This window comes from Bombus pyrosoma, linkage group LG8 (assembly GCF_014825855.1).
Source record: "Bombus pyrosoma isolate SC7728 linkage group LG8, ASM1482585v1, whole genome shotgun sequence".
NCBI lineage: Eukaryota > Metazoa > Arthropoda > Insecta > Hymenoptera > Apidae > Bombus > Bombus pyrosoma.
In genome coordinates this window covers 7,030,486-7,051,109 of record NC_057777.1, presented here as the reverse complement: position 1 = coordinate 7,051,109, position 20,624 = coordinate 7,030,486, and the positions used below count along the sequence as shown (strand labels likewise).

The window sequence follows — 20,624 nt, the reverse complement described above, 5'->3', positions numbered from 1 at the left end:
AAACGATGGTAGGAAGCAATTATTAGACTCTCCGAGAGCGGAATTTCTTAGTTTCTTTCCTCTGTACTTAACCGCCCAGCGAAGTCATAAGCGAGTAAGCATCGCAGCAAATTGCTTCATAAAAGCAGTCGGTCGTATCCCTCGGTGAAGTTGTAAATTAAACACGTTGCCACGTCTGGTGTTTCTATCGGTGGTCATCGGCGCACAATGGAAAACCAGCTATCGGCGACTGGTTCAAACTGAATATAATATAATCGATGTAAATGAAACTAATGGAAATTAGCAGGGGCGATGAGAGGGAAAAACAAACGCGAGATACATAAACCTCATCGAACTAGATCCAGACGATTGGAATCTAATTCTGTAATCGAACCTTAACGAGAAACATTTATATTCGCAGAACTAAGAGTTAACAGAGACGAATCAATTTTAGTTGGTTTTAGCGCTCATCGATATAACATATTATTATTTATTTATCTGTAACAAAAATAGCAAATTCCATAAACGAAGACACGGTAGAAGGTTCAGTATCGTATTTTCTATCAACCGATGTTTCCATAACCGATGATCGGTGTTCCGATAACCGATGATATAAATTGTACGACGTAGCACGTCGAAAATATCGTCTTCCTTGATTAACGCGCAATCAAATAACTTTCATCTCCTAATATCTAAATCAAGTGGAGCCTTTGGTGAATGAAACTGAAACTCGAAGTAGCTTTGTTCGAACGAAACCCGAGCGAAACGGATGCGAAGATGGAATTTTTTAAGGCGCGTTGCACTCTCAGATCGACTCTGTCTGATGGCCAATCCCTTTATCCGCATGTTACAGAGAAAACACGTGAGACTGAGGATCGTCAGGGGCAGCCGTGATCGAGGTGCACGTTCGAACGGACTCGCGTGTAAATGCTTCGAAGGCCACCGTGTTACAGGCATTCATCCGGTTGACAGAGGTCCGGGTTGCTTCGACTTGGAGAACGAGCCTGTCGACTGACTGCGCATCGACCGATACCTTCTGTAAGAGCCTTTTCCGAACGTACGCAAGTTTCCGTGCGTTAGCTTTTTCCTCGTCCCCTGTTTGCACGCTCAATTCTCATTTACATCGCGGATGCGTTGTAAATAGCGTCGAACTGTAGCATCGAACTAACGTAGAACCGGAAGAAATAAAAAGTCGTAAATGCAACAGTTCTACTACGCTTGCCAGACGTTGCGGAAATGCGCGGAACAAAATGACCTAACAGGAAACGTATCAATTACAGCGTGCTATTGAATCGCGTAGTGTAGTCATTTTCAAACGTAATTTTCTGTTAGCTGTAATTAGACCGCGGATTTTTACGCCAGCTTCTTGCCAATAAAATATTTAAATATTATCGTCGTTAATTATAACACGCCGATTTTTCGATTGCTCCTTTTCTTTTAGCTTCTCCTCGCTGAAAGCTTGCCGATTAATATCCAAGCAGAAAACATACTCGCCGAGGCGAGTATCGTGGGAACTCGAAAACTATCGCCTTATAAATCGACTATTAAATTGCGATACGCGTATATCGTGCAGCGTAGAAACGACCCTTTGCCTGGCAATTAAGGTAATTTCCTATAAAGATTCGTTTCACGATCAGTCGCAACGTTCGCCGCGCTGGTTACTCGATACCTCGCGTCTTTTTTAATTCCTGCTTTCGAATGAGCAACGCCTATTCCTCGAAAGAGAAAGATATGTACACTTGTTCGACCAAAATCTGTAATTACCGGTTTAGCTAGTAGCGTTGCGTGGAATGGTCAAAAATTGCGATCTTCCTGACCCGAGATTAATGTTGCAGAACGAAGAAGGAAGGTGGTGGGATTACGGTGAACCGCAAGAACGGATCTTTGGCTTGGACAAGCTACTGGCGGTGCCAGATCCGCGCATGCTTCAGCAACGAGGCAGTTCAGCAACGACACCACCCGCGACGTCATCCTCCAACATGTTCCCCCAACAATATTGCCTACGATGGAAATACCATCACAGCAACCTACAGACCATGTTCTCACAGCTGCTCGAGCGACAAGCTTATTGCGACGTCACTTTAGCCTGCGAGGGCAAGACTCTCAGAGCGCACAAGGTAAACAAAGACACGTTTTAACATTCCCCCGCGTTGCCCTTTTTGTCACGTGCAGCGACCAACGTTCGAATTTCCGCGAATTCATCGGTTCAACGTGGAAAATTATATCTTGCGATGCATGAAATTAATCGGCTTCGCAACGAAAACAACCCTTGTTAAATCTTTCGAATTTTTAGTAGGCAAAAGCGAGACACACGGCACGATGCAATCGATATTGCGAGAAACGATTTATCGTTTTTGTAGGAATTCGTCTGTCGTTGAAAGATCAGCAACTTTGTAATTTAATTAGATAAAGTTGATAAATTAATCGAATACAATCGTATTCTGATATAATTGCCAGAGACAATCGCAACAATCGTACAGTACGATGAATGTATCGTTTGAAAGAATTCAATCGATGTTAAATTTCAACTGGAGTGTTCTTTTTTTCTTTTTTTTTTTCTTTTTTTTTTTTTTTGAGCAAGATCATGGACAAGGATCGTTTTTGTTACGAACCTTTCCATTCGTATTAACTTTGGTTTGACGAAAGCTTGGTGAACTTTGTATAGCGAGTATCGCGTGTTTTATTAAAGGCAACGTGCGGAAGAATCTTCGTTACTATCGCATTACCATCGGATTTTACATTTTACTCTATATAAATGATTCAACTTGGCGGATTAATTGACACGTGTCACTTAATTCCAACAGGAAACGTGAAAATATTTAATATTTGACACGTTTTGTGTCTTTATACTGGGCGAGCTGAACAAGCTGATGAAAAATTTAAAATCCGCTCGTACACGAAAAAGCTGGTATTTTGGAAAGGGAAAATTCGTTAGAATATCCGTGGATGTTAAACCGAAAGAATAATTGTTATAGCTGAACCGTAGCCCTTTAACGGTGATAAACTCTGCCCTTGGTCCAACTCGATAACCTTCTATTCCCTTTAAAATCCCTTTTCCACGCGTGCGTTCGGTTTCAGCTATTTTACGCTTTGAAATGTTTTAGAGGCACACGCTCGTTCGCTCTGCGTCGTTTAACGCGTTACAGGTGCATTGTATCATCGTCGAAACGCATAGTACTCCATTTTCACTTTCCGTAAATTGGATACACAGTTTTCCGCCCTTTTTTCGCCTAAATTGCTACACACACACACATTCCGGCTACATTTCCTCTTTCTTTTTCCGTACCCTTAAACCAGGAGCAAAAAAGTTGTTGCACGAATCGAAATCGCGTTGGAAAAATCGGTTCGGATTAAGCGGTTGCGTCTGAAATCGTCATCGTTCCCAGTTAAACGGAGTGCGATTCCGGAAAGAAATTCGATGATTTTCGAAAGAAAAACAAAAAGAGAAAAAAAATAAAAAGAAAAATTGCCAGTTCTAGAAACGCGTTTTTCCGTAATTAAACTCCATCCTTGGAGAGTGGAAAAAGCTGGCGAGTAGACGACAACGGGAGGACCCAATCTCGTCCAGCTTCCATTGACTTGGACGATAGCGTTCATCCGTTTCATCCTCTTGCGTTTTTCCTCATACACGTGTCTCTCTATCGGTTCTCTGCCGAGCCCCGTTTCGCCTATCCCTTTCTTTCTCTCTCTCTCTTTCTCTCTCTCTCTCTCTCTCTCTCTTGGTAGGTTTTTCTGCGTGCCCACCTCTTGGTTGGCGGCGCAGTGCCGGGCGGAGAATTTCCTCGATTCGTCTTATTGCGCGTCGCGAGGCGGGTGGAAAGAGACGAGACGAGCCGGCCGACGAAGCCGAGGACGAACGATAGAGCGAGAGGAAAAGTCAACGGAGAAGGGTGGGGGCGGCAGACCACCCTCGCCTGCCCCGGGGAACATAAAACTTAACAAACGATCAATTTTCTGTTCTTTGTTTCTTACCAGGCTAGAACTACGGTATTTCGCCACTCTCTGTTCCCCACCCCCTCGAAGAAAGAACGGTGGTTCTCCTTCGGCCCCAGCCGACTCCCGTTCAACCAACCTCCACCTCCACCCTTTTCTTTCTTTCTTTCTTTCTTTCTTTCTTTTTTTTTCGTTTCTGTCTTTCTTTTTCTTCTTTCGCTCTAGCTTTGCTCCCGCTGTGCTTCGTTTCGCCCCCTTAGCCTCTCACCCTCTCACTTTCCCTGGCAATCGCTATCTTCTTCTTTTCTTCTCCCCCCCTCCCGCCCCATTTCGCGGGGGCTGTTTCACCCCCTCCCTTTCGAGCCCGACGGCTCGCCGCCACCCCTTCCATGTTTCCCTTTTTGTATCTCCGTCTCGGCTGTGCGTCGAAACGAGCCGCGCAGAGGAGAGGCACTCTATCAAAGTAGAGTACGTTTGGCTTGGTTTATTTTTTACTTTGGGAGGGGTCCAAATTGTAAAATCAATACTTCCTCCTAAATTTAGAATGCCGCCACCGAGCGACGCCGACGCGCGCGGCCTTTTTCCTCGTTCCTTTTCGGCCTCGTACACACCGGGAGGCTTGGTCGCGCGCGCGTCGCGATGCCGTGCCGTGCCGCGCCGCTCCGCGCGGGAAACCGGCAACACACACAACGAGAAATAGAGGAGAGGGTGATGTCGCGCGGACGCCGCCGCCGCCGCCGCGTCATCGCGCCGGAAAACAAAAGCCAACGCGCGGACGAGTGCGCGCACTCTTCGAGACACCCCTCGGGATCAAAAACGACACCAACGTGTAACCAGGGGGTCCACCCATGCCTCCCTTTCCACGTACACCCCCGTACAGAAATACGGTTCAACCTGCGTAATTCGAATGTCAAGGGGAGAACTGAAATCTTCGAGTTACCGTGGCCTTAGGGTCGCTGAGATTTACGAAACGAAAATCACTATACCGCTATTAAATTACTGTAGCGAAAATTATTACGAAGGGGACCGTCTTACGAGTTTCTGACATTTTTCGTATTGTACGAAAGTCGAAGAAAAGGAATCTCGAAATTCGAATTTTCGCTTGTTTTCGCACTTGTAAAGTCTCTTAGGGTTTCCATCTTCGACGAAGACTTATTCTTTCGTTTTTTAATTCTCGCTGCATTTTAATCTACGTTGATCGGTTTCTTCGTTCGAGAAAAAGTGTCTTCCATATGAACGATTCGTCTTCGATTTCAAATGCACTTTTCGATCTCGAGTAAAGGTGTTCGCAATTACTCGAAACGTTTGTCACGCGACTAGAGTGGTTGGTTGAACTGTCCAGATCCCATCGCGGCTCGTAAGGTCAGGAATAACAGACAGCTGCTCCCCTAGCCTCTGCCACCTGTATCCAGGTGTACTCGATGATCGTAGATGCGATCGCGAATGAGGGGGAAAATAGAAGTTGCTTTTTCTCCCGTCTCCATTGTTTTGCCCGATGATATTTCGTTTTTGATAGCGATGGAACACCACGTATTCAAAAGTAGTGCATCTGTGAATAAAAAAGTTGTTATTATATCCGAGAGATTGGAAAGTCAATTAACGAGTTCATTTGTTTTCGCCGTAACTCCGTAAGCATCTAGCAACGAGTTTATTATCCCTACAGTCTGAAATTTCGCAAATTTCGAAATTTTCTCGAAAGGTCTTATCCCGACAATTCGTAGAACGTATTTTCGATAGATAAATCAAAAGATAGACGCGTTTATATTTCGATAGCCGGTCAAAGTGGCGAGGTACTTTAGCGAGAGACTTGTCACGTTTTTTCTTCTCTTTTTCCTTTTTTCTTCTTCCTTTTTTCTCTTCTTTTTTTTTTGCGAGAAAGACCACGGAAAATACGAACGGCAAGATATACGCGAATGACAGCGTAGGTGGAAATACTCGCTCGGATTGAAATATAAACGACAGAGGCGGTGGTACGATCAAAATGTAACATCAGTCGTGCTACAATGTTGTGGTTTGTTTTATGACGGTGGTGCGTTTACTTCCTTGTTGTTCGTTTTCACGATCGCCGCCGGTGAGAGGTTAAATATCGATTGCTGTTCGATGTAACGCTTTTGGCTTTGCACGTGGCAGCTGAGGTCGTCTTTTTCGTAAAATAAACCGATTTCAAGTGCCGGGACCCGACGATCCCTGATGCAGACAGCTTGATTTCCGACTATTGTTATTAAATGAATGGATGGCCGTGTTTTGTGAATATTTTAAAGCCCAGGACAATTTCTACCGATACGATATTCCTGTGCACGTCGTTAAACTCGTTAGAGAGATTGGCCAAGATAAGGTTCGTTTCGTAACTGGCATAGAAGAAACACCATCGAGTCGAATCGTCGAGACACGTTGACGGAAAAAATATCGATTTCGTGACGAACACGTGCAAACAGAAGAAAAGTGAATTCGTTCGTCTGTTCGACAGCTAAGATGTATACCCGTGATCGGTATAAACACTTAGGCACACTTAAATAAACATGTAAAATCAACTGGTAATTATGTAAACGTTGAACGGCTATTATCTCATTTGAAACGTTGTATTATAAGAAAATGATACACGCGGTATTATAGTAATCGTCTTAAGCATTTTCCGATCTGCGACCATATGGAAGACACGGTTTCATAAAAATGCGGTTTAACAGTTGGACCGATGGTTTCTCTTGACGACCAACGTTCCGTTAATCTCTGGAATAGACGCGACATCGAGCCGAGTCTCTTTTATATTCTTTGAGAAGCTCGAGGATGAAAAAGATGCTATTGGCAAGGCGATCCAATGAAATGAAAATGAAAAATTCTCTCGCGTTAAAATCGCTGAACGGATACGCTCAAGGATGGCCGTGCCGACTAACCGCATCGCGACCTATTTTTTCAAAAGCAGTTTTCACCTATAGACCAGATTCTATGTATACACCGTACTAGATACCGAATAGTTTCTAGGTTAAATTCATTTTTCATTTATGCGAAATTCACCGTTCACTGAATTTCCCGACTCGTCACGGAACCTAAGTATATTCCGATCTCTCGCGTATTCCAGTCAGCATGTGACGTTCAAAATCTAACACCTCGATCGACCGACCTTCACTTTCGTTTCGACGTTTCGACCTCGATGGGAATCAATTTCGCGAAACGAATCCCAAGGTTGGACGAGTCCCAAGTCGTTGGAAGTCGTCGTGCAAAGATCTCCGGGAAAAGGTAAAGGATCGCGCCACTTTAACTACGAATCGTCTGGGAACCTAGTCAACTGGCGGTTGTTCGGTTCGATCGTTGCCGCTATTTTTCGATCGTTGGTCACTATGTGAACCGACAATCGGGGTCGGTCTATCGATCAAAGCGGGCGCGGAAACGCAAAGAAAACGACAGTGAGATTCCTCGCGGTCTGCGACCGTGACGATGATATCCACGCGTGTTCTCAGGTTCTATCCCGCCAACAGGAGATGCACATTACAACACCGTGTGCCTCGCGGGTAATTATATGCCGTGCCAGAAGGGTTGCCAGGTGCCAGGGTCGTTAAACCCGGACATCCTGTGTTCTAAAAAACACGACGCGCCGCTTCCTAACTGTATAAATAATAGTACGCCTTTATTCCGTGAGCCAACAGCCGAGCGTGGCCGCGACGCTCGCCCGAAAATCATCTACATATGCGATTTGCTGCGAGATATCGCGATATGAAAACGATCGGCCACTAATAATCAATATCTTATTGCATCGTAATATCGTTTGATATCTGCAACGGTACGTAATGGTAATGGAAAGAGGCGATAGATCTATAGAGGCAAGGGAAAGATTCGTTTCGTTATAGGAAATGCAGATTGTTATTACCAGACTGCGGATTTTTATGGAAATTTATGTTTTTATGAGCGCAACTGAAGGAACAAAACTTGAATAGAGATTCGTTTCATTTATTAAAGATTTAAAACCGGCGCTAAATTACGAATACTTTATCGTGGATATTTTCTGCACTTTTATATATTTCTACGTATACCGTACGGTTTTCCATAAATTGATAGTCTTACATAAATGCACAAGTATCCACAATCTAATCATTACGATGTTCCACGTACGTGTATGCGTTCTTTAGCCGGTTTAACGTTTCCAGTGAGACGATAATTCTCCAACGTTTCGATAATATCCTGATGATTCTGTAAGTTTATTTAAATCGCGCTAAGCAAACGAATACTCATGGGAACGGGGTTGTACGTAAGTTACAGCCACACGGCAACTTGGATTCGCGTCGTACGCAATGAACACGTTAATTAATGCCGCGGAATAAAGATCGTGCTTCTCCGGTCAGAGCACACACGATCCACCCACTCGTGCAAACATAAATAGAAAAGGTTTGTTCGACGAGAGATTCGTTCTTGGAGCACGCGCTCGACAAAGACTCGATTAACACCGACGGGCAGGTAAACAAAGCGTTCATTAAACGACGCGTTGCCGGCAATGAAACGAAGAGAAAAAGGAGGTCGAAATTCGGTGACACCGGCGTGAAAAAAAGAAAGAAAAAAAAAGAAAGTAGTGAAAACGCAGCCGGTCTCACCGACACCCCGGGGAAAATCGGCGGGCGCGTTGGTGATTCTTCAAAAGCCCGGGTGGGAAACGCGCGCTTGAATTTTCTCCCGGTGCGCGTCGGGATAACCGGACGGACGAAGAAAGAGGATGGCGAAAGCACGAGTAGCAAACAGAGAGAGAGAGAGAGAGAGAGAGAGAAAGAGAGAGACAGAGAGGACGAGTGCTCTCGCACGTGTTAATGGGATTTTACGAGCGACGCGTGGCGAAGGAAAAGGTCGTTTCACGAAATTAACACCCGCCGAAGCGAGTGAACTCGTAAAAAAATATAATCGATATTTTCGTACAGCCGTAAGTACTTTTTTCCCCGTCCTTCCTCTCGCTTTCTCTCTCTCCCTTCCCCTCTCTCTCTCTCTCTCTCTCTCTTTTGTCGTCTGCGTTCACACTGAGTCACGCTTCTCTTCCCTCGAAACACACACACACAAACGCACAACCAATTCTCCTTCTCTCTCCTACCATCGGCAGTGGCGTAGAAGATTAATTTGCTTTACTCGTGTCTCGGAGTTTAATATTTTTCATTAGATCTGGCTCTTGCTCGTTTCCCTCGGCCCCTATTGGCGTACATCTACATTGTCGCAGCTGTCTCGACGTCTCGCGAGCCACGTTTTCAACGTAGCAATTCGCAGACCAAGCTTCGCGATGACGAAGAATCGCGCCACCTATTCGCAGGCCCTTCGGGATCCACCGATCCACTCCACGCCTCCACGAAACTTGCAATTTCAGCTCGCACGCGATCCCAGCACCGTTCCCACGGATAACTGTATTTCACAAAAATTTATGCCCTCACGCGGTTGTTTACCGCGTAAATATCCTAATCGATCGTTCGTCCAACTTATTTGAATAAACGTCAGATGTTAACGTCATTGGAGCTCTGTCAGCAGTTAGCTCGATCAACTCTGCCTCTCATGCAGCTTTTCCATCTTCTTGCATACTCCTTTACCTTATTACGTGTTATCACTAGACACGATTACTGCGAAATCGATGCCCCTTATCTTAAGAAAGAGACGAGTGATTCTTATAAATGTACTTGTCCTTCCTTTCTGTATTTCGATTTATGAAATTCATCCGGCAAACTCGTTCAACCGAGGGAAAACAGATGGTTTTCAACGAGTGTTGGTCTAACTGCGTAATGAACAGAATCACATACGTTCGGATCTCCCGTCGCTGATAGACCGTGGAAATATTTTTCACGGTATTTCCTCTAATCTTTCAAGGAATATTACTTCTGTTCGCTATTTCCATACGAAAATTACCGCGCAGTGGCGTAGGAATTTCAAGTATCGATAGAATTGCTATTATTAACGACGGTAGAAAACGCTCTCGCGTTTAATATAGCAAGAATAAAGAACGACGATTCGCGTACGTGCAATCTTATCGATCGTCCGTACAAAAGTTCGATCAACATATATAGCCGCATAGAAATTCTGGAGAACTTCGGCTTACGTGTCGCAAACAACAAACGACGTTCGCCGTAGCGATCTCGAATTACGAGTATATGTGTATATAGTGTCGGGCGAAAGGTTCACGTTCGGTCAAGGGGTGTAACCAATCATGTTAGCTATCGTCGCGTGTGATTGGAGGAGATAGATTGATTACGATTGATTGATTGCGATTTTTGAATGTATTTACGCACAAGAGTAGCGTGCGTGCACACGCACACAGACAGCTGTGTTGTCACGATACTTAAACGGTTTCGCGACGTGTGAAGCGATTTACAGATAGACGGCGATTTAACTTGTCTGTTCTGAGGTATGATCGCGCTTCTAAAGCGCATCGTTTCAATATTTTTAATGCTGTAATACACTTTTATCGTTATTAATATTACTATTAATATCGATAGTTTATAGTTTTGCCTTTGGATAGGCGACGCGCTCGGTGCCGGTCTATTGCGAGACGCGTATGCCGTTCGGCTTGACTTTGTTCTCGAACGGGACAACACAGAACACGGAGAACGGGCGACAGGCTGGAGATAGCGGCAAATTATAAAGTGATCGGCCGAGCAGCACACAACACGTCAGAATCGCTAATACCAGAGCGAGAAAGCATTACGCGTATTCTATTCGTCTTTTATTAAACGATGTCCACTGTTCGTTCGAGCAGAAAAATTTACGACTTTTCGCTTTCGCGGACCTCTTACTCGTTCTTGGATTTCTCACTCTGTCGGCGAGTTGCTTATTTCGAGACAGAAACGTACCTCGTACCCTCCTTTCCGTTGCGCGTTGCGCCTTTCAGACAATCGAAAGCCAGTGCTACGCGAGGATATGCGTGGAGGTGGCGGAATGTAACACCCCAATGGAATTCGAGAGGTTGCGAGTTATGTCGCGCGGATCTTTCGATCGGTCTTCGTACGACCGTTTGGAAACTCCGAGGTTTGTCACAGGATCTCGCCTATCGAGCTATGGGAAAGCGAGGAATTTAAAAGTTCGTGGTACCGGAAATCCGTTAAATCGGGTGTCATCGGAGTACCAGGCACGCAGATGGTCGTAGCACTGAAATTTTACATTTGTCGAAAATAGCGATTGTGCTTGACCGTGGTATCAAGTTGGCGTAACGGAATAGTCGGTAGATCGCGTTATAACGAGGTAACTCGATTTGCAAAGTGGCACGACAAAGCGGTAAAAAGAGCTTGATTCGAGATACTGATGGTGGAGATGCGTCGATAAAACTCATCTCTGCGATCTGGAAGAAAGCATTGTTCATGGTGCGGAGGGTGGTGTCGTTAAGCCTAATAACGAAAGTTGAAGAAGTCAATCGCGCTGTATTATATTAATCGTCGAAACGTGGCACTCTGTGCGCATTGACGTTTAATCGTATATCTCGGGAACATTTCGCTATAGAAGGCGTGGTTTCGCCTTATCTTTCGCGCGATTGGCTATCAAAGTCGAGCAAGGAACACGTAGTACTACGTGAAACGTTGGAAAGGCGCTTAGGATCGGGTGTGGAACGTTGTCTCGTTGGTTTTTCCCTGGAAGAGAGAGGCAAACGTGTAACCAGTCAAAGGAATCGAGCAATGTGCCCGGCGAGATCGGCCTTCGCATTGCTCGAATTTTCCAAAAACTTTCGAAATCGGTCGAATAAATCGCACGTTGTTCACACACGTGTGCGATTTGTTCCTCTCGATCTGTCGGACAACGTCGCGCTTACGTTTCCTCGGTTGTTAGGTCGTTGGAGCGTGACGATTACAAATCAATGAAATCTCCCTGGGTTATTAGAAAATCAGCGCGTGACTACGTTCTACTTTGTAGAGATCGGCGTGTTCCTTACGCCACTGCGATCGTGGAGACACGCAAGCCCCATATACATACGATGCGAGCAAGTGGAGACGCGTACGTACACTCCCGTTCATAAGTATTGGCACATGTATGAAAAGTTGAGTAAACTCGAAAAATCGTTAGGAAATTAACCGAACCGTTAGCAATCGCTATCTCGTTCGACGCGTTAGACCATAAAGCATCCACGTCCGACTAACGCTTTATGAAAAACATAGCCGGAAACCGGCGAGGAGGTCCCCGAACTAATCAAACAATCGCGGAAACTGTATTACGTACGAAGCTACTACTATATTATAGCGTTTAATTTCACTTATTCGTTTCTTAAAAGTTGCGAGCTAATGGTTTAAGACAGTAACATGTTCCAATTGTAATTTTTAATATGTTCGACAACGTGTAACGTATTGCGAAATACGGAGATTGAAACTACCTGGGTAAAAAGAGTGGCGATCGAAAGACGCGGTGCAGGGACGAGGAAAGAGTTCGCTTTGTTACGTCAAATTTTATTACTCCAACATCAGATATAATACCAGACCTTTCCGATCTAACGTTAAGAACGAAATAACGTGTTCTCGAACGTTTTGAAAATTACCGAAATAATTTTTCGAGTTTACTTAGGTCTCGATAAGTGTCCTAATACTTCTGAACTGGGATGTACATTCGGAGCGTACACACACTCACCTCGGACAATTGCGTTTGTCTTCTCTCCTTCTCGATTCCGGTTCCCTCTTTTTCTTCCCTTCGACTCCCTCGCTCTTCCTTTCTTCCTCGCACCCTTTCCCATTGCACCTCTCCTTTTCCATTTTTTCCTTCTCTCCCTCGCCGTCAATTCTGCCGTTCCCCCTTCCGCTTCAATCTTCCTTCGCCCTATCCTTTCTCTCCTCCTGACTTTTTTATCATTTTTCGCTGGCCCCTCTTTTCTATTTTTTTTTTCCTTTCTTTCCTCTTCCTACCCTTCCCACGTTCGCTCTTTGACTTTGCCTCTTTTTCTCCCCCTCGCTGCAGCACTATTTCTACTCCTCCCTGCCCCCCGTCCTTTTACTCTAGCACGCTGTTTCTCATTATCTCTTTTTCACTTTGCCTTCATTCGCCTCCGCTACTCCATCCTCCTTTCTCTCTGTCTCTATCCGCAGCATTGTCCCTTTTGTCGTCGTGACCCTCCGCTATTCTCTCTATTCCTCCCTTCTCTCGCAGCAGCCGCGGCCTTTCCCTTTCCTCCCGTGATATCATATCACAGAGACAGCGAGCGTCTAGCTCGCGTGCGCCTGTGTATATTCCGCGTCGCTCGACGGAAGCAGGACCAAGGTGAAAATTCGAAAATTTCACCGTTCGCTTTGTCACGGCCCTGGCCTTCACGGTCGGCCGCTTTCTCAGAATTCGTTCACTCGTCGGTTACGATCCTTCCCTCGACCTAGAACGCGTTATGCCACCAGTTGGTCCCGCGTTACAGCTGCGACCAGGCGAACTTGTAACGCTACATAGAGATGGCCGTGCCGTGTTCACCGATAATCTAATAACGTTCTTTGGAACGCGGTACAACTGAGTAGGTCGTACAAACTGCTAATACTTTGCTACCATTCGACCAGTTCGCACGCCTCGCGTGTTTCGCTTCGATTTTGTTGCTGCAGAACGGTTACGTAATTTCACGCAACGAGCCAGTTTGTTAACGATCCCATATAGTTGCATTCGACTGGATGAAAAAGAACTCGAACGATTGATACCGAATCCAACGAAATTGCGCAACGCCTACGAAGTTCTGAAGTCGAAAGCAGCACAAACGTTGGAGCACTCGCGAGGCGAACGTGTTGGTTTTCGCTGATTTCGGCTCTCCATTCATCGATGGAATACGATGAACTCGGGAGATATATAGTCGGCAACATGCAAATCGTGCGTATGCGTTATTTATGGAATTACGTAAGACGTTTCTTTTTCCTTTTTTCTTTTTTTTTTTTTGTGTGTGTGTGTGCGAAGAAAATCTGTTTGGACTCTCGCTAATATAAACGACAACCGGCTGCCTCGCGAGTGTCGTCGACCTCGCTCCACGATCACTTTCAGCGTCACAACGGGAACTTCGATTCGAGCCAAGGCTCTCGCCCTTTCAGACCCATCTTCGTCTTCTTTTTCTTCTCCTTTTTCTTTCTTCGCTAGACCTTTACGTTGCATCGATTCCTCGATCGTTAGAGACGTCGGTTTGTGCTAATTACATTTCGTCGTATCTTTCCTGGCCCAATGTGACCAACAACCTAAATTACCTGCTACGTCGTAACAAACTTACTGAAAATTCCTTCGCAGGAACAGATTCATAGAGAAATTAGATATCGGGACAGATCTTTTTATTTACATTGTGCAATCGTTGGTCGATAAGAATGTATTGTGTCGTGGACTCTGATTGCTCCGGAAACCGTACATGATCTATATCTTTCTTTCTTTTTTCTTTATTTCCTTCTCGCAGAAAATTCGACAGCAACTCAGGAAGCTTGTCTAGACCGTTTACCTTGTTTTATACAAGTCCTTTTAACTTCGAAACGTTCAGTTACAGGCTCATTAACCTCTTTCGCGCAATGGTTTTAACGAAACGTGAGATTAGTTTGGAAAGGTGGGAAAAAAGAAAAGTGTGCAGAGGAGATGCACGAAAAAAGTCCTTGGCGAAATCGGATTTAATTTCGTTGCTTCGATCCCTTCTAACAGCTTGTCAGTATTTTTTCTCCTCTCTCTCTCTCTCTCTTTCTTCCTACACTCACCTCCCGCTGCTCGATATTACGAAAAGGAACGTCGCGTCGTGCATGCGTTTCGAAGGCGCAGATTCGATTTTTTGGCTGCGAGTCCCTTTTTCAAGGGCGCACCTACCTCCGTCGCGTCCGCAAATTCCTTTTCACCCTTCTGTTTCGTTTTCCTCCTGCGCTGTCTGTTCCAATGTCTCTCCCCTTTTGCTTCTGCTCGTCGGTCGCCAGAAACGGGAAACGCCTGAACTATCGATCGAATTACGTAACTACAGGCAGAGGCCGGTAATCTCGTTTTTCTAATGAACTTCGTAGCGAGCGAATGCCCCTTGCGTCGGACGACAGCCACAAACCGTGCGTCATATTTCGTCGCTCGATCAAAAACTATGTCTTCTTCTTCGACCAGCCGCTCTACCCTCCTTTGACGATCCAACCCTCCAAACGCAAACACATCGACTAACTTTCCCTGGCTCTTTGTCCACCGTTGTTCCACGGTATTTGAATATTTTAGTCGAAACATTGAGCGGGATATTTAACCGATAGAATTACTCGTTGGAGAATCATCGACTCGTTTGCCACGTGCTTCCGACGTGCACGTCAAAAGTAGAAAACGTCCCGGTTACGCTTTCTCAGACGTTAAACGGGAATAATATGGATTACACGGTGAAGCAGCGTTCGCATTTATTATTTTTCCTGCATTGGTAATGACAATGAACGAGTCGCAAAAGCGAACCTTCGCTTTCTAAATATTACTTTAACAGGTTTGGTGCTCTTCCGACACGCGTTTCGATTATTTCGCGTTGCCACTGAAATACGGTACACTGTGTACACTGTCGGCTATCCGGTCCTGCTTTAAACCGATCACATTTTCGTCGAGAGGAGAACGATCGACCAGCAGAAAAATCATCCACACGGTTCGTTATCGCGTGGTTGTTGATCCGTCAACCATAGGTAACCGATAGTCGGTATATATTTCCGATTGTTCGATCGGTGAGGTTCGGTGCCGTAAAGGCCAGTTGAGCAAAAGTCTACTCCGCGTGTGAGATATGTTTTTTGCTTTTCGTAAAAATGGAAGCGTTTGTTCTCTGTTTCGAAGGAGGCGTTAAAGTCTCCAAAGGTTCGGCTGCTAGAAAAAAAGCTAACTACCGTCTGTTCGAACGAAAGCCTCGTGTTCTTTCTGGAAAGTCCGTGGCAATTTCCAGGCGAGACGAGGACGACGAAAGAGCGTGTACGAAGGTTGGCTGGTCGAGACGCCGAATGGCAAAGGCAAAACGACCAAAGGGGTGAAAAATTCGCAACGATCGCGAGAGACAGTCGCGTCTCGCGGCCCGTGCCGACGCGACGTGGCGTTATTGCAGCGAGGCAACGAGGCCGCGCATATCAATAAATAACCGTAAGGCAGCGTTAACATCAACAACGATACGTCGGCTATCATTTCGTGCTTCTTTGCCACCACCCCCCTCGGTCGGGTCCGCGTCAGCCCCACGGGGGTGTGCACACGTAGGTACAATCGATTGCGTCTGCCAAGCTTTTACGCCGGGGAGAGAAAACCGGCGAATCGACAAATTCGACGCGGCGCACCCCCGTCTCCGAGGAAGGGGTCGCTCACCATCGGCCCCGTCCATTTATATCCTCCTTTCGTCCTCCTCTTTCCTACCCACCCCTCATCCTCCTACCCCATCCTTCTCCTCCTCGTCCTCCTCCTCCTTCCTTTCTCCGGGCCACCCATCCTCCTTTCTCCTTCCTTTTCTCTTTCTTTCTTTTATTTTTTATTGCTATTTTTTTTTTATATTCCCGGGCGAAAGACGAAGCACCCCGTTATGCACGATAAAAAGTTTAATGTCAGAGAAGACGTCGTGGGCGGCGGAAACGAGGAAGGGCGAAGAGGGATGAGGTGGTATGAGGAGGGGTGGGTAAGGAGGGGTCTGCAACTGGGATGGGTGGGTGCGTGGGGTGGGTAGGCGCGGGTTCGACGTCGGGACGTGGCGGCGGAGGGGGAGGGGGGTGAAAGTGCCCGGGGATCGTAATGACTCGATATGAAACCCGGGCAGTGCAATTTCTTTCTTCTTCTGCCCTTTCCTTCCTCGCCCGCGCGTCTCGACGTCTTCCTCTTTTTTCATCGCAGTATTTCCCCATAAAAGCGGCTCGGCATAATAAAAAGCGTTATATAGCTGGCACTGAAAAGTAACGCGCCTCTCTCTCTCTCTCTCTCTCTCTCTCTCTCATTCTCTCTTCTCTCTCTCTCTCGTTCTCTCCTGGTCTTTCTCTCCCCCCTCCCCACTTGATCTGCTTCGCGCTCGTGTATATGCGTTTATACGTGCGTGTGAATGTTTGTGTATAGGTTTGTGCCTGTGTACACGTTTGTGTACACGTGTGCGTTTGCAAGGAAACTGTATACGTACGTACACTAAGAAACAGACACGGCGGCGTAAGGTCTTTTACGGCCTTATTTGCGGAGACGTAAAAATCGCGAAAATCAATACGGAACTTCTAACATTAAATATTCAGGCTATTGACTGGGCGGGGCCGAGAGCCAGACACTCTTTCGTACCTGAGAGTTCCTCGGCTTCTTCCATGGGAAACTATTCTTCCGCGATCGCGATACGCTCGCCGCGCGCCAGACGAATCGAGAAACGCAGCTGCGTTTCCAGATGTTTCGCGGCTTCTCCGGCCTTTCCACGATACTTTGATTCTGCTACCAGCTTGCGTCGTACCACGTTCTTCTTCCAGCAAATGTTCGGAAATTTTATTAAACGATCGATAATACTATCGATGCCATCTGACACAGAGTGTCTTTTACAAAATTATCACCAGAACCTCTTTTTACGTGGCGTTGAATTATTGTAATCATTGACAAAATTTTGCGAGTCATAAATTATGAGTTAGGTACCAGCATCGGTAAATCGGTTCTCCCTTTCGTTCTCTTGGATCAACTTTTCGGATAAAGGAATTTCTAAACGATGGCAAGAACGGCAATTCTCTAACGATTACGAAGTAGAAAGAATATTTGACTGAAATTGCGGATCCGCGATTTTTATCCAATCAAATAGAGAGTCTTTTTGAAAGCGTAAAAATTCTGAAAACTTTGGAGCTGAACCAACACGTGCACGCCAGGTTTATATTTTTAATAGTACGAGTTGAACAATTGAGCGAAATCCTGGTGTAAGATTACCGCGACCGTTAAACATTACACAGATTTCCCTGTACATTATCATTACGGTGAATTACTTATTCGACGATACCTGATTAGGAAAATTATTTTCTTCTTTCTAGCGCGTCTTAAAATAAAAACCAATCTTTTGTGGTTTTTTAAATTTGCGCATTTTATTCTTTGCTTTCTAATCTTTAAAATTTCTAGCTTTCTAGCTGTTCGGGAAGTGAGTGAAATTTCGCTTACAAAATTCCAGCCAGACAAACAAACAAACCGAGTAGTAGGCGAAAAAGACTTGTCAGTTTTTTAAAATTATATCGTATTATCGTCAAAAACGAACATGTTTCCGAAGTTAAGCTTTCTAGCTGTTCGCGAGGTGAGTGAAATTTCACTCAGATCGACAAACAAACAAACAAACCGAAAAGTATCATATCGTATATCGTGTTAGCATTAAAAATGAACATGTTTCCAAAGTTAAGCTTTCCAGTTGGTCGGTAAGTGGGTGAAATTTCGCTTAAAAAAATTCCACTCAAACAGACAGGCGGAAAAGTGAGGCAAATAGAAACCATTGAAAGAAGTTGTCAATTTTTTAAAAATTATGTTGTATTGTCATTGGAAATGTGAGCGTGTTCGAAATTTCAGCTTTCTAGCAAAATGAGTGAAATCTCGCTTATCAAATTTCACTAAGGACAGGCGAACAAACAAACAAAGGAACAGGAAAGTAAGCCAAGTAAGAAACATTAAAAAACGAAAAATTCGTCCCCTGCAATCTTCAAGTTAACTGATTACTTTACTTCGCGCAAAAGACTACGAGATCGTGAAAGACGGTGTGTAATTTGCAAATTCACCGATATTAGTCGGCAAACGATGGTGCAAGGGAGACCAGATTTCTACATCCTTTGGTACGAAGTAATTAATTGTTTACGAACGCGAGCATGGAACGTAGATATTTTTGGTACCGCTTTTCATTTCGATACATACCAGCACAAAATGCCTTTTTTCCCCCCCGAGAATAATAGGATATTTGATGCTCGTTATGATTAAAAACGATTTGCGCGTGTGGAGTGATCAATGTTGCAATGACAATTTTCAAAGAGCGGGCCAGGATATTCGAGGTTCCTTTTGACGGAAAATTGTTTGATGTATGAAACGATTAACGCTTTAACTGAGCAATTATTTCCAGGGAAAAGCGCAATATCCGACGTTCTTTCTGTAACCGGCAATCAAATTCGACGTTTGCAATTGGTTGAATTGTTTCGGGCACGTTGTGAAAAATCGGACGATTTGATACGCGGAATTGTCAGACAACGTTTTCGATAATACACGTCGCTCTAACCATAATGCGACTCATAGCTGGGAAACATTTATTTCCGCGAACAAAAACGGAAAAACAAGCAACAAAAAAATGAAGAAAAGGGAAGGAGGAAACAAATTCATGATAATTCTCTCTCTGTCTCTCCCTCGCACCTGTATAGCCCCGGTTAAAGGGTTAAGGAATAAATAATTCGCAACCAAAACGAAACGGGGGCTTTTGCGACGCAACAATACACCGTGGTACGAATTAATACGTATTCAGTTGCCTCTTTTTACTTGCATGTAAAATTCTATTGTTATTTCGCAGAATAATTTTCAAGGAATTACGCGAACGCTCTGGTATACGGGAGTCGATAGAAACCATGCTCGAGCGACAAAGAGAAAACGAAGAGAGACGAACGAAAAAAAAAGGAAACAGTAAAAAAAAAAAACATAGGGGGACACGATTTACGGTGGGTTTACGTTTCGTGAAATAAAATGCAAATTCGAAGGGAAAATCGTACGTACGCTCGTGTCCCGTTCGGTTGACAATTAGAACTCGTGATCGAGTAAAGAACAGATTGGAAATAATTCCTTTCGTTTAAAATATTCATTTTAACCTTTGTTACAGTTTTAATACGCCCCTTTTATAACGCAACATTTTATTGGCAAAAAAGCAAATGTAAACTACAAGCGAAATATTTTCCGCCGATTCTAAGGAAACTTTCGCGTAACTCGTGCTCATCTCTCGAACGTGGAATTTCGGTAGAATCTTCGCGTCTAGTCCGAGGGAAATTACAAGGATAATCGGAACTAAACGTATTGCACCTGCAACGCGTGACTTGTTGCATCCAGGCACGTTTCGTTCGTTTCAGACTGCGAAAGAATCGAAAAAGAATCGATTTCTTGCGAGAGCGCCGGAGAAAGTAATTTTTCCGGGAGCTGGCGGATGATCCGCGATGAAACGCGCTAAATGCGTTTGACAGGTCTGAAAGTATCGATGATACGTGACAAATCTAGGCTAAGCCAGGCTGATTTGCATCGTCGAATGGAAAACGATATATACCCGGTTTAATCTCGGACAACAAACAAGTTAATGAACGGCAGCGAGGGTAATAAATTTCCCGCAGATTGAAAACAATTTATATTCTACATAATGGCGATATCGATATCTTTTAAACTAAGCACTCCGTTGTGCGTTCGTTACGCGAAAAGCTGGATGGCGATCTTTTAAATTGAAACTGGCAAATAAATTTTTCCAGCGACACATCGCTTACAAGATTATATCTTCTATATTTCGCGATAACCAGATTAACGTACGAGAAAAGGAAAGAGAGACGCGAGGCGAGAAAATTACGATAGAACCGGTAGACAGGATACTGACGGAGGATGTGTCGTTTATAAACGACGTGTCAGCAAATAAAATCACGACTGACAGAAATACCGGTTGTTCAACGGTGCTAAATACGTAGGCGTGCGAAGCTGTTCTTGAATCGCTTTAAGCCCGCTCCGCACTCGTCCAATCGATCTTAAACTGATTCTTGGCTGTGTTTCCGTGTCTAAACCGATCTGACCTAAATCCAAGCGTGTTTCAGTTCTCAAGGCTTTCGATATCGATTCGATTCAATTTAACACGGTTCCCTTTCGATTCCGTTTCGTCTATTAAGATT

General features: G+C 44.8%; 1 protein-coding gene across 5 annotated transcripts in view; it reads left to right on the top strand.

Annotated features, from left to right (window-relative positions):
* LOC122569931 overlaps window positions 1-20,624 on the top strand; it is an 81,393-nt gene that overhangs the window by 47,031 nt on the left and 13,738 nt on the right. For 4 of the 5 annotated variants that reach the window (XM_043731606.1, XM_043731607.1, XM_043731608.1 and 1 more), the window contains 2 exons: window positions 833-1,017; window positions 1,815-2,096. In XM_043731606.1, the coding sequence (XP_043587541.1) occupies window positions 1,902-2,096 (195 nt within the window). In that variant the 5' untranslated portion in view covers window positions 833-1,017; window positions 1,815-1,901. The remainder of the gene's footprint in view (window positions 1-832; window positions 1,018-1,814; window positions 2,097-20,624) is intronic. The other variant, XM_043731610.1, reaches the window with a different exon arrangement.